Source organism: Rhinopithecus roxellana, chromosome 7 (assembly GCF_007565055.1).
Source record: "Rhinopithecus roxellana isolate Shanxi Qingling chromosome 7, ASM756505v1, whole genome shotgun sequence".
In the NCBI taxonomy this organism is placed as follows: Eukaryota; Metazoa; Chordata; class Mammalia; order Primates; family Cercopithecidae; genus Rhinopithecus; species Rhinopithecus roxellana.
In genome coordinates this window covers 142,105,421-142,118,612 of record NC_044555.1, presented here as the reverse complement: position 1 = coordinate 142,118,612, position 13,192 = coordinate 142,105,421, and the positions used below count along the sequence as shown (strand labels likewise).

The 13,192-nt window shown below is 36.9% G+C and overlaps 1 protein-coding gene and 1 long non-coding RNA gene across 8 annotated transcripts in view; one reads left to right on the top strand and one right to left on the bottom strand.

Annotated features, from left to right (window-relative positions):
• ZNF711 (zinc finger protein 711) overlaps window positions 1-8,391 on the bottom strand; it is a 28,921-nt gene extending 20,530 nt beyond the window's left edge. For 2 of the 6 annotated variants that reach the window (XM_030934496.1, XM_010383393.2), the window contains exons 1-4: window positions 8,040-8,391; window positions 6,211-6,330; window positions 5,039-5,292; window positions 4,567-4,671 (exon numbers count right to left, since the gene is read on the bottom strand). In XM_030934496.1, coding sequence (XP_030790356.1) covers window positions 4,567-4,645 — 79 coding nt within the window. In that variant the 5' untranslated portion in view covers window positions 4,646-4,671; window positions 5,039-5,292; window positions 6,211-6,330; window positions 8,040-8,391. Of the gene's footprint in view, window positions 1-4,566; window positions 6,116-6,210; window positions 6,331-8,039 lie in introns of those variants that run through there. The other 4 variants (XM_030934497.1, XM_030934500.1, XM_030934499.1 and 1 more) reach the window with 4 other exon arrangements.
• The window catches only part of LOC115898728, a 53,790-nt gene continuing 48,909 nt past the window's right edge, over window positions 8,312-13,192 (top strand). The window contains exon 1 of one of the 2 annotated variants that reach the window (XR_004058418.1): window positions 8,312-8,630. This is a non-coding gene — a long non-coding RNA (uncharacterized LOC115898728). The remainder of the gene's footprint in view (window positions 8,631-13,192) is intronic. The other variant, XR_004058417.1, reaches the window with a different exon arrangement.

The following is a 13,192-nucleotide window of genomic DNA, read 5'->3' as shown; positions in this document are numbered from 1 at the left end:
CCTAGACCAAGAACTGATAAGTCCCTCACAGGGTACCAGTAGATTACTTAAACCAAGATCCAAGATATCTCTTATTAAATTTTGCTTGTTCCTCTTATCAGTTCATCTGTTACATTCCACTGACTTTCTAAACAAAGTCACTTAGCTATAGATTAGTTATATTTGTTGTGTACTGACTATCCAACAAGCAACCTATTAATACAAGTATCATCTCATTTAATCCTCAGAACAACTGTATAAGGTGAGTGCGAGTATCCTCATTTTAAATAAGGAGGAACTATGGTTTACAGATGTTATATAAAGTTTCCACAAGGTCCTAGCTGGAAACTGAACTCACTGTTTGACTCCAGGCTGCCTGTTTTCTACTTGCCTAGGAAGAGGTTAGAGTATATTTACCCTAGACACTATTTTTTAAAGAGATGTGTAAGATTAAGTGAAGCACAGCTACAGGAATAGCTTGAGATAAACAGTAAAATGGCCTATCACATGGTCACTCATTTAAATTTTAAATCATTTAGTAAACAGCATTAAATTGCATTAATAATTTATCTTACTAGCTTAGAAAATTATAAACAATAAGAAAAAAATCATTTAAAAAGTATAAAATTAAATACTCAGGCAACAGTAAGAAACATGTCCTGATTTCAAGTATTTCCCATTTTATTAAAGTTATTTCATTTAAATATGAATATTTGGAACATCACCAGAATGACAGCATAAAATCTGTTACATGTCAGGTCTGTCTTGGGCCACTATCTAAGGGTATTTTGCTATTTATATCCCAAAACAACACAGGCTTTTTGCAGCATTAAAATCTTAAACAACTATTAAATTCAATCTCACACTTCAAGAACAGCTATTATACTGAGACACCAGCAAGGTTATTGAACAAAGTTGTAAATTTTTAAGTGTCATACATTCTTCAAAATAAATTGGTCCAATTAATTCTGCATTAAATTAATGTTTTGGATTTTCGGTATTGTACCATCCAAGAACCTTACAGAATTTGAAGATCTTGTGCCACAGTGTTCTTATTTGGTTAGCTCTGTGTATGTTAAACTCTAAGTTTCACAAATGTCAATAATTTATGGGGCTGCAAATATCTAAGTTTTGATGCTAACAGAATTTAAAGAGAATGTATCTAATTTCTAATGAAATTTTAGAATTTAGAAATTTTAACAGGGAGGCAAAATAAGCATGGGGAGGGCCACTTTCAGAAGAAATCTAAGTTATCAGGGCTAAAATTTCCAAAAGTCCCCCAATAAAGGTCTTTTTAGGTTTAGGTCTGTTTGACAACCTTTGCATTTCACAAAATATCATACAAAAAATGAAAATGCCTATAAATGAAATTGTGCTTGGAACTGCATATCAAAAATAGAGTGAGAGTTACTGTCTTTTAAGAGTTCAGAATTTACCAAGGACAAATGGCAACTTAACATATTTTAGGGCAACATTATCCCTAAGCACAAATGAGTGAGCATTACCCATATTAGTTATTCTTTATCTAACAGCAAATTCAGAAAAATAGTCTCACCAAATGCAAAGTAATTTAATTGCCATTGATTTATATACCTTAAGAGAGCATAAAAATAAGAATGCATCATTTGAAAAAACCACTAACTTGAAATACTACCAGACAGCTAAATCATAAACAGGTATATAACAACAACAACAACAACAAAAAGTGCCTTTAAACTTTTTTCTAATATAAATCGGTTTACTCTATTAAATTCATTTTAGAGAGGGCTTTAAATGATAATATGAAAATACCAATTAAAAATTAGAAGTAGTTTGCAAACCTTTCGATTTTATTATTTCTAAAAAGGGAGGGGATAGTGAATAAAAATCTTACTTTCTACATATTTATGCAGTTATAACTGTGTATAGGTATATGTGTGTATATATATTCTCCTCAATTCAAATAAAAAAAAAATTCCAAGAGGCTGTGCTATTTATTCTGTGGTTTCAGGTATGCCTTGGCATACTGTCACACGCCTCCAAAGGCACTCATACTCCAATCTAAGATGCAAAGTTTATTTTGTCAAGCACAAAATATTTCTAGTGGATTAAAAATATTTCAAGAACCCAAATATCTATCAACTGATAAACCAAATGCGGTGTACTCATACAATGGAATATCACTGGCAGTGAAAACGAATGAAGTATATACTGATACATGCTATAACATGGATGACACTTAAAAACATGCTAAGTGAAAGAAGCCAGACACAACGACCATTTATTATATGATTCCACTTATATAAAATGTTCAGAATAATTAAATCCATAGACAGAAAGATTAGTGGCTGCCTAGGGCTGGTGCGGAGAGACAGAATGGGGAATGACTACTAATGGGTACGAGGTGTCTTTTTTTAGGATAAGAAAATGTTCTAAAACTAGGCACTAGTGACGGTTATACAATTTTGTGAATATGCTAAAAACCAATGAGTTGTATACTTTATAAAATGGGTGAGTGGAATAGTATGTGAATTATATCTGAATAAAAAGTAAAGAAGAAAAAACACATATGTTAAACATTTCAATATGCATATTCTATTCCCCTAACAACTAAAAGAAAAATAGTAGTAGATGTAATAAAGGAGTAATTAATCCTAAAGACAATGAGGATAAACAATGGAAAGTGAAGGTTAAGAGGAACATTATGTAAATATTCACCAGTACCTATCAGATATTTTTTTCATCTTTTGAAAGGAATCACACTTTAGTAGCTAATAGGCAACTTCTTCAGGAATGAAGTGAGTTTTGGCACTTTATCAAATGGTATAGGAGAGGTAATATTTTGTATTAAATGGAGAAACTACTATATTACTTCTATTTTAAAAAATATCTTGTTTTGAAAGGTAAAAAAGTAAAGTTGACATTTCAACCAAAATTTATTTACCATATTGAAATTCCAGTGTTCCATTATTCTAAAAACTATCAACTCTCCACTAAAGAATTCATGGGAACATCTTTAACCTCTTACTCTCTGGCCCTATTATCCTTCCTCTAGAATTTATTGATTAGTTTTTTTCACCCAAAGTCATTTCTAAATCATCCGTACTCAACACAATTCACTTAGCTTTCACAAGAATATATCCACGATTTCTTTATATTTCATCAATTAACTCACATCCAATCTTGGACTACTCAACTTTATTCATCAGAAAGAAATGTCAAAGAAATCTATAACTGGAGAGGACCTTAAACGCTATCTAGTGCAATCATTATAAAAGGGAAATCAGTAATTTATCCAAGTTTACACAGCTAGTTAACAGCACTGCCATGAATAGAATACGGCTTTACTGACTTCTGTTACCGTGGGATTTACTATAGGGGACCAAACGATACATTCAATCATATTATCAAGAAACAGTAGTAGCATTTTCTTAACTTAGCAAAGTATCACAGTTCTATTCCCTAATCACTAATTTCAGCTTCAACAATTCCATATTACCTCGTTTCCTGTTCTTTTATCGCAGTTCACCATTTGTCTTTTCTGCTTTCACTCCAATCTTATCTTCAACTCTTCTGATCTCATCCCTGCCTTTTATACTTCAAACAGCTCTATCTCCTCTGTAATTCAGACCATCCCTGCCCAAATTCAGTTTGTTTGTTGAATGCCAATGGAGTCTTGGCATCTTCATCAAAATGACTACTGTTAAGAGGCTACTTAAAAAACAAACCTGGCCACAAGAGTAAGGAGTCTTTTTTTTTTTTTTTTTTTTTTTTTTTTTGAGACGGAGTCTCATTCTGTCACCAGGCTGGAGTGCAGTGGCATCATCTCAGCTCAGCTCACTGCAACCTCCGCCTCCCGGGCTCAAACGATCCTCCTGCCTCAGTCTCCTGAGTAGCTGGGACTAAAGGCGTGCTCCACCACGCTCAGCTAATTATTTGTACTTTTAGTAGAGACGGGGTTTCACCATGCTGGCCAGAACAATCTCGATCTCTTGACCTCGTGATCCGCCCGCCTCGGCCTCCCAAAGTGCTGGGATTACAGGCGTGAGCCACCAAGCCCGGCCTCTTTTTTTAAAAAAAAAAAAAAGAAAGAAAGAAAGAAAAATGTATTCTAATGGTAACAACTTTTTGGGGAAATAGCATCACAATATAATTAATCACCTAGTGCATGATTTTGCATATCGCTATATAAGCATCTTTTTTTTTTTAGCTGATGTAAGCACTTTTTTTCCCAACTTTATTAACAATGCAACTTAAAATGTATTTTAGAAAGCCAGTTTAACATTTCCTTCACGTGAGAGCTGATATATACTATCAAAACAGAACGTGATATAATCATGCAGTTATTTATGTAAATTGAGTTTTTCATTTCCAGTAACATATTACCACTATATTTCAAGTGTCCCTAACACAACCTTCCCCTAAATTATGAGTGATTTTAAGTAGCCCATTGATACACAGCTTTATGAGAATAAGCTCTACAAATGTATTTTCCGAGTAAAAGAACAAGTTTTCATTGTAATTCTCCCCTTCCTCAACTTATTTTTGATTTTTATTATCCCCCTATTTTTAAAAAAGAAAAAAAATACAACAAAGAAAATGGTTTACCAAAATCTTGCATAATCATGGTATGGGCCATTCTAGAGTCTGGCGTGTGCAATCCAAGACTTCCACCACCTGAATCCATACTTAGCAAAGCTCATTCACCAATATCTGCAAAAGAAATGGCTTTTAAAATACTTTTAATATGTTTAGCCCAAAGTTAGTTGTTTTGAGAAAAAAAAAATGCAATTGACAATATGCCTTTCAACCAAGTGTGGAAAGCTCATTACAAAAGAAAGCAAAACAAAGAAAAACCATGGTTAGATGCTTTATGTGACAACTATAAATAAAAGAAGTGCCAAGTGGAAGTAAACCAAAAAATAATGGAGACGAAGGCACAGTCAAGCTGACGAGCCATAGGGAAGTGGTAGAAGAAAGCAAAACAACAAAACTGCAGTGCTAAAGTTCCAGTTAAAACATAGGTTATAAAAGAAGAACGAGATGACAACAAACAATAGTTAGGATATTTATACATTACTAGAGGACTCAGATGTCTAGTATTAGTGAATTTCATCCACTGGCTCTCATCCATTTCTTCCAGACCCAGATCAGCCCTGCAGCGGAGCTCTGCAGATAAACTTGTATTCACCTCTGGCTCCCAGGGTTCTACTTATAATGTAAAATGTTCTATCCCAGTTTCCCCGGAGTTCTTTGAACCAGTAAGGACTTCTGGCCTCACTCTACTACATTCTCTTGTCTCAGTTTTGAGGACTCATGAAACATGACTGCTTCCTAAATATGGTAAAAATAAGATCAATCACATATAAACATTTAGCAAATTACTTGTCATATCATTTACTTGTAATTGTACAATTGACTTTTTATTAGTGATTAATAAAATTATGCTAGCTTCATGGTGGTTTTGAAAACAAGGGCTCAATCTATTTCATTTCAAATGACTTATCCTATATTTAAGATCATTTGATAGTATGGAACATAAAGTCAGATGCTGTCACTCAATATATTTCTTAGAAATACATATGTGCATTTTCTCTTCAAACATAAGATTCTAAGTAAATCAACAAAAACCTGTCCGTTTTATAAGGCATCTATCTCCTTTTCACGTAGGAGTGCTTAATAAATTATACCGTATTGGACAACAGATAAAGCTGCATCCTTAATGAAAGTTTTAGAAAGGTGCCATGTAATACAACTTAATATATTCTTAAATATTCTTAAATAAATGGGATGGCTAAACTGGTATTCAAGGGGCAGGAGAGTCTCACAGAGTAATCCCTATCAATATTTCAGGTGTATACATAAATATGCTACAGAAGGTGACATTTCTGTATATCAAACGATTCAGACAAAATTACTTTATGTACGAGCAAAAACTTCACATTTTTAGAAATTCTTAGTTGTGCTTTATGTTTTTTCAAATGCCACATTGTTTTCTGCTTTGCTGTTATGCAAAATGAGGTCCAGAGGCCAAGAGAGTTCACAATAAACTACCTGTGTGTTAACAAAATAAATCTGAAAGGGATTTGTTCTTAACATTTAAAACTGTGTACTATTCGGATTTTAATTAGAGTAATTACTTTCTTTACCACATAACTAATAGAACAACTACAAATATCTTAAAATGTTTTTAAAAACTTAATTTTATTAAACTTTTAAACAAGATAAAACAGTAAGTAATTTGTTAATCACCTTTATATGAGTGTCTCGAAGAAATTGTAGATTTTCTTACATAAAGTAAAATCTGCAGTAATTTCTTTTTATTTTTCCTTCTGTGCTATGTTATTTTCTTTGGGAAAACGCTCTCTTTACCTATTATAAAAATACATTCAAAATCAGATACTTTAAAACATTTTAAACTAAGTTTCTTACACAACTTAATATTTTTCTTTACACCTGAACTTCCATAGTGAGGCTGGGAAGGGTTCATATGCTCAAATCTGTAGTAATCTTAAAAGCAACCAAATGGATTCCAACAAAAACAACTACTGACTACATTAGCAATGTTTTTATACTTCGAATGCTACCACTTGATTAAACCAAAATCTTCTCTAAAGCACATCTTAAAAATCACGAACAACACCTTATTTTAGAAAGTGAAAGAGAACCAAGGGCAAGCTTTATCCTTGCCAAATCCATACTGAAAAGTCTGCACTAGCACTCAAGGAAGTGTAAAAATTACAACACATAGTGCAACTATTATAAAAGTATTACACTGTGTGAATACCAAATAAATAAACTGGAGTATCTTTCCCCACATAGGAAGTTTCAATAAAATCAATAATAAATGAAGTATGAAAACAGCAGTTTGTTAAGTATTTAATAACCATTAGAGATAGCTAGGCTTCTTGGTCTTCTCCAGAGTGTATCTCACATCTTTATTGAATGGAGATGACCCACCAAGTACGTTTCAAGTAAACATCTTTCCATTAATGCATGGGGAGCAGAAATCACAAAAAGAAAATCTGTCTCTTCTAACACAGCTCATTCAGGACCTAGCTTCTCAGTGATGTCAATAGGGTGACGGATAGATGAGAAATGGTAAGGCGGCAGAACAAGAGAATGCGAAAGTAGTATTTGCAGAGATGGGAGACAAAGGAGCCCTGGCAAGTAGCAGTATTGCAGCTTTGGACGCAGCCCTCTTCCCGCATAAGTCTCCTTTTCCCACGACCATGCCAAGTTTCAATCATTTCGAGCAGAATGCACACACGTGCCCTCTGAGGTATTACCCATCTGACTAGATCTTAAACCTAAGAGAACCTTCGCAGTAGAAAGGAAGAGACCGATGAGACAAGAATACCCTTTCCCCTCCTCCCTCCTCTCACTTGGTGCAGCGGTCGCCACCGCTGCTACCCACGCCGTGCTGCCCAGCCCCTCAGCCTCCTCCAGCTTCCTCTGCCCCGCTACGTGGGAGACGGTTGGGAACCAAAATGGTGGTGTTTTAGTGTAGGCGACAGTTGTCGCACACGCCTCCCCCCTCCCCCCAACTCGCAGGCTCTGACGGCTCCCAGTCCCCTAAAATGCCGATTCGGTGCTACTTCCTCGCACACGCCGCCATCCCTCGCGCATTCCAAAGGTTACTATTAGCTCGGTCAGGGGGCGGGGGCGAGGCGACGGGGGCGCCAGTGAAAGGAATATGGGGTGGAGGGATAGCTGAGAGAAAATGCCAGGGGGACGCTGCATTCTTCACTTCGCCGTTTTGTTTTCCGCCATTTTCCCGTCACCCTAAACCACCGACGGTCTCAACGACGGCTCTAGCTCCCTGGGGCTCTGGCCTAGGGAAAGAAGAGGTTGGCTAAGGGGGAAAACCCTTACTTTCCTCAATTCCTCCAGCCCCCGGCAGCGGCTGAAGAGGAAAACTCCGCCCGAGGCGGGAGGAAAGCTCAGGGACTGGACGCCACTTCCATTGTTCCCTTCGCCCTACGCTACACGCTGGGTGTGAGCCTCTCCTCCCTTCAGACAAGAGACACTGAACACGGTGGATCCACGTCCCTCTAGTTTCTCCTCAGGAGTCTCCTTACCTGCTGCTGCAGCTGCAGCTGCCGCTGCCGCCGCCGCCGCTGCTGCCGCCGCCTCCGTGCCGCCAGTCGGACTGTGACCGCGCTCTGGATGGCTGCGGGGGGCGGCAGCTGTGGATCCCTTAAGGTCCTCACATTCGGGTTTCCGAGGTTCCGCAGCCCGAGCCAATCACAATCTACTCTGCGTCTGGGAGGCGCGCCGCCTAGTTCTCCTTTATATTGCTGCTGACATGCTGAGGTTGCATTACGTCACGCTACCCTTGCTGCAGGGTAGGGGGCCAAAGGGGGGTCTCGCGCACGCGCGCGCGCGGGAGATCGAGGCTCCCGCGCTAGGTTAGTGCGAGACCCCGCCAGCTTGAGGCGGGGGCTGAGCGCGGGCCAAGTCCAAGTGCGCAAGCCCAGATCTTGGCGCGCCCCTGAGGAGTTTCTGTGGGAAGATTTTCTGTTTTCCAGGTTTCCCAAGGGAAACGAAGAAAGGGAGTGGGAGAATCCATGACTGGACCTCTAATAGATGTTGGACGACTTTAAAAAAAAAAAAAGTATCGGCCTTACCCTCGAGGATTTGACAAATTAAGCTGGCCAGAGTGATAAGAGGTATGCCTCTCCCCAATAAAACCTGTGTGTGTGTATTGCAGTTTCCCTTCCTCCCTCCCTTCATTTCTTTTCTATTTTGTAATGGTAGACAATTCGATGAAGAAAGTAAAGGAGAGTGAAGAAAGGTATAGAAAGGAAAAGGTGATCAAGGGACCCCAATGAAGTGGACACTAAATATCTCATGAATGTGTCACTTTCAGCTTCTGTCTGCAAAAAGTGGGAGGACAGTGAGAAATTCATTAGGGGAAGGTTGGGGAAAAGAGTGATGAGATGTGATGAAAGGTAGGTGGGGACTAGATTTCCTAAGCAAAGGGTCTTATGTTTTGCGATTTTAGCTTTAATTCTATAAGCATTTGGAATCAATAGCAGTGTTTAAGCAGGGAAAGGATAGGATCTTACAGAAAGTAACTCTTTATCTTTGCAAATCATTTGAATATTTACAAATAAAACATGTTATTATTTCTAGATTCTAGATACATTCTTCAGGTCTCTATAACCTAATATACCACTAAAAGTTTTGATAAAATTATAGAAGATGTGAAAGTCCTAGCACAGTACCTGGCTCATAGTAGACCAGGAGTCGGCAAACTTTCTCTATAAAGGGCCAGATAGTAAATACTTTATTTTTGTAAATAAATAGTAGTAAGCAAAATATTTTTTGAGGGCTATAGCGTCTCTGTCACAACTACTCTGCTCTGCCATTGTAGCCCCAAAGTGGTTATAGACACGTTCAACAGAATGAGGAGATATAATTTCCAAGCTTGAAAAGGATGAAATTCAGTTATTACTAAAACGTGAAGTGTGATAGATAGATAAGAGGTTGGTAAATTACCTTCCAGTGTGAGGTTCAAAGTTTCTCTGCAAGAAATGCAATTTCTGCAGAACCCATACACAGTGGGCAAAGAGAAGAAGCACGCTCGTGAGCGCGCATTTGGTGTGTGTGTGTGTGTGTGTGTGTGTGTGTGTGTGTATGTGCATGTGTAATGATGGTAAAATATTTGTTTTCCTTACTCTTGAGTTCCAGGGAGAGATAAGTGAGCATGGCTGTGTTCCAGTAGAACTTTATTTATGAACACTGACATTTGAATTTTATTTCATCTTAATGCGTAGTGAAAAATTATTCTTCTTTGATTTTTTTCAACTATTAAAAATGTAAAAATCACTCTGAGTCATAGGCCATAGAATAACAGGCAGCAGTCCAGATTTGGCTTGTGGGCCATAGTTTGCCCCCCTCTGTAGGTTTCATTTACTTAAGCTTTTATTTTCCATTCTAGAAGAAGAAAGATATTTTTATGAGTATGTCCTCATACATGACATTTTTCTATATTGGATAGCCTGGCAAATACTACTTGTAGTCTTGTCCCAGTGATTATTTCAACAGGACACTCAAAGAAGAAAGCTGAGAAAGATGTGGGGTTTTTATATCAGTCACCTTTGTGAATGGTACACTGTGGGAGATAATTTTTAAAACCTGAAGGCCATCCTTGCTCTTCCCTCTTTCTCCAAACATCTAGTCAATGCAAATATCCTGAGAATTCTTCCTCCTTAATATCCATGGAATTAATCCCCTTTTTACCTAACATCATTACCTTGTTTAGGTCCACATGCCTTCTTAACTGGATTATTGCAACACCTTGCTAACTAGTTCCTCTGTGTCCATTTACTCACCAAATTCCCAAATCAAAAATGACAAAATCAGAAAAATATATCACATTGATTCTCCCCACTGCATTTTCACTTCAGTTGAGGCCCTCACCAATGGGACAGTAGTAATAGTCTTCTGACTTATTTCTCTGATCACTGGATAACTTTTACAGTGTAGAGTCTGCATCATCACTGAATTCACTTGCATAACAAAACAAACAAAACTGATTATCTTACTCCCCTGCTTAAACATTGCTATCAATTTCCACCAGAAGTCAAGGATAACACCCAGACGAGTACAGAAAGAGAGTTGTGGGAAACCCAGCTGGGGAACAATGGGGAGACCATCCAACGTATGTCCTTTAGATATTTGGCCAATACTTATTTAAAGGAAGACACTGACTAATATATGGGGAAAAAAAACTGTTAGAGCTGGCTGTTTATGCTATTTTGGAAAATAGTGTTGTTTTTATATGCATGCATTAGCATTTTTGAAGTTTCATATTAGTCTCAAGACCAATAATATTAATTAAGTGCTATAAACTTTGTAATTTGTAGCTTCTTTGTTGTGTAGGTGGCTCACTTCCCTCCCTCTACTAGCCTTGGTAATCCTGGCCAACTAATAGTGTTTTGCTATGGTACATTTAAAAATTGCTGTCCCTTCTGCCTCTGGACTCACAGTTTGTTTTCAACTATATTATCTTCAATCTTAACCTCATCTAGGAAAACTCATACCCTGCTTTCACTGTAACCTGGGCAACTCCCAAGGAGATAATCTAAAGTAAATTAACATGAGCATATTCTGGGTTATCTAGAAAACCTCCTTATAACTAAATACTGTCATACATTATCAACACTCACATTTGTATTTGTATTTACAGCACATTAACACCAGAGAGTAATATTTTAATTGTTTTGAGGCGATTTGAAGTGAAGGCATCATACTTTGTTTTTAAATTATCTGGTTCTATCAGGTTCACTATACATAATGCAATTTCTTGGTAGTTAGAATAGAGTGGTGGGGGAAGTGAGTCAGCCCATAGTGTACAATAAGGCAAACCACATTCAATATGCCAGTGCAGAGTCATATTCATGTTGTGAGCTGCAATTTAATTTCAGCAAAACAATATAATTCATAACATGAAACTAATGCTGTTAAATTATTGATTTTGTTGTTTATTGTGTGATTTTATAAGTATATAAGCATCATAAGCCCAAAGCATTCATTTTTTTTCTATTTTATTTTAAATTTTCAACTTTTATTTTACATTCAGGGGATACATGTGGAGACTTGTTACATGGTATATTGCGTGATGCTGAAATTTGGTGTATGAGTGATCCCATCACTCAGGTAGTGAACGTAGTACCCAACAGGTAGTTTTTTAGCACTTGCCCGCCCTCCTTCTTTCTCCTCTCCAGTATTCCTCAGTGTCTGTTTCCATGTTTGTGTCCATGTGTACTCAATCAAAGCATTCATATATATATATATTGCTCTACTGTTGTTCATATTTAAGTAACATTATAATAAAACTACCATAATTTAAATGAACATTGAGAGCACAATTTTTCCTTTCAAATAGTCTAATAAAAAAATACAAAATGACATACAAAAAGTCTGTAAATACTATGCCACGTAAAAGGTACCAGGACTCCTTGGGGGGAATAGCAAATTCCAAGTTTGAGATAAAAAAAAAAAAAAAACAAGATGAGATTGTGACATATTGTGTCAGAGAGCAGGGGTACTATCAAAGTCCAATGTCAAAAGTACACAGGAGGCTGGGCGCAGTGGCTCACGCCTGTAATCCCAGCACTTTGGGAGGCCGAGGCGGGTGGATCACAAGGTTAGGAGATCGAGACCATCCTGGCTAATACGGTGAAACCCCGTCTCTACTAAAAATCAAAAAAAAAAAAAAAAAATACACAAGAGCGTCAAACAATAATAGTAACTTTGAATGATGAAAACACATTGACTATATAAAACTTCATGAGTTGATTAATGATACCGATAGAGAGGGATCTCCCTACTCCCAAAGAATGAAACCTCATTGAATACCATTTAAGGTAAATAGAACATCGATTTCTTATTCTGACAATTAGCAGTCAAAAGAAAAAAAATCAGTATTTTATTCTGCTTTTTCTGTACAAACTTTCAGAACAACCAGAAAGCCCTAGTTTGATAAGAGAACATTCTTTTTGCAAGAAATACAGTTAGTAAATGTTGAAAAAAAATCCAGAAATAAATGTAGAAAATCACTATTTTACAATGTTCAGTGATGTAACAGATCCAGGCAAGGATCATCAGTGGGTGAAACATGAGATGGAAAAGTTTATAAAGGAGTTCAGGCCGTCTTCACCTGAACCCTGTAATGATTTTATCGTTGACAGCATTTGGTATTGTCATTATTCTTTATTTCAGCTGATCAGATAGTTGTATAGTGATATCTCATTGTATGACAGTTAATAATTTGTCTAATAACTAATAATTAACACCTGTTTATGTCCTTATTTGCCATAACTTCTTTGATGAAGCGTCCATTTAAGTTCTTTGCCCATCTTCTAATGCGGTTGTTTCCTTACTATTGAGTTTTCAGAGTTTAAAAAAAATACATTTTCTGGATAGTAGTCCTTTATCAGATAGTAATTTGAAAATGTTTTCTGTACATCATTACTGGGTCTTTTCATTCACTTTACAGTGCCTGGGGCAGAAAAAAAGCTTTCAAATTTGATGAAGTCGAATTTGTCATTTTATTTTCCTTGCATGCGTTGTGCTTTGGTGTCAGTTTTAAGGTTTTTTTTTTTTTTTTTTTTTTTCCAGAATTACGGTTACTAGAGGCTGGGACATGTAGTGGGAGGTTGGGCGAAGTGGGGACAGTGAATGGGCACAAACTTTCCCTAAAAGTTTAACGTTTTAGTTTTTA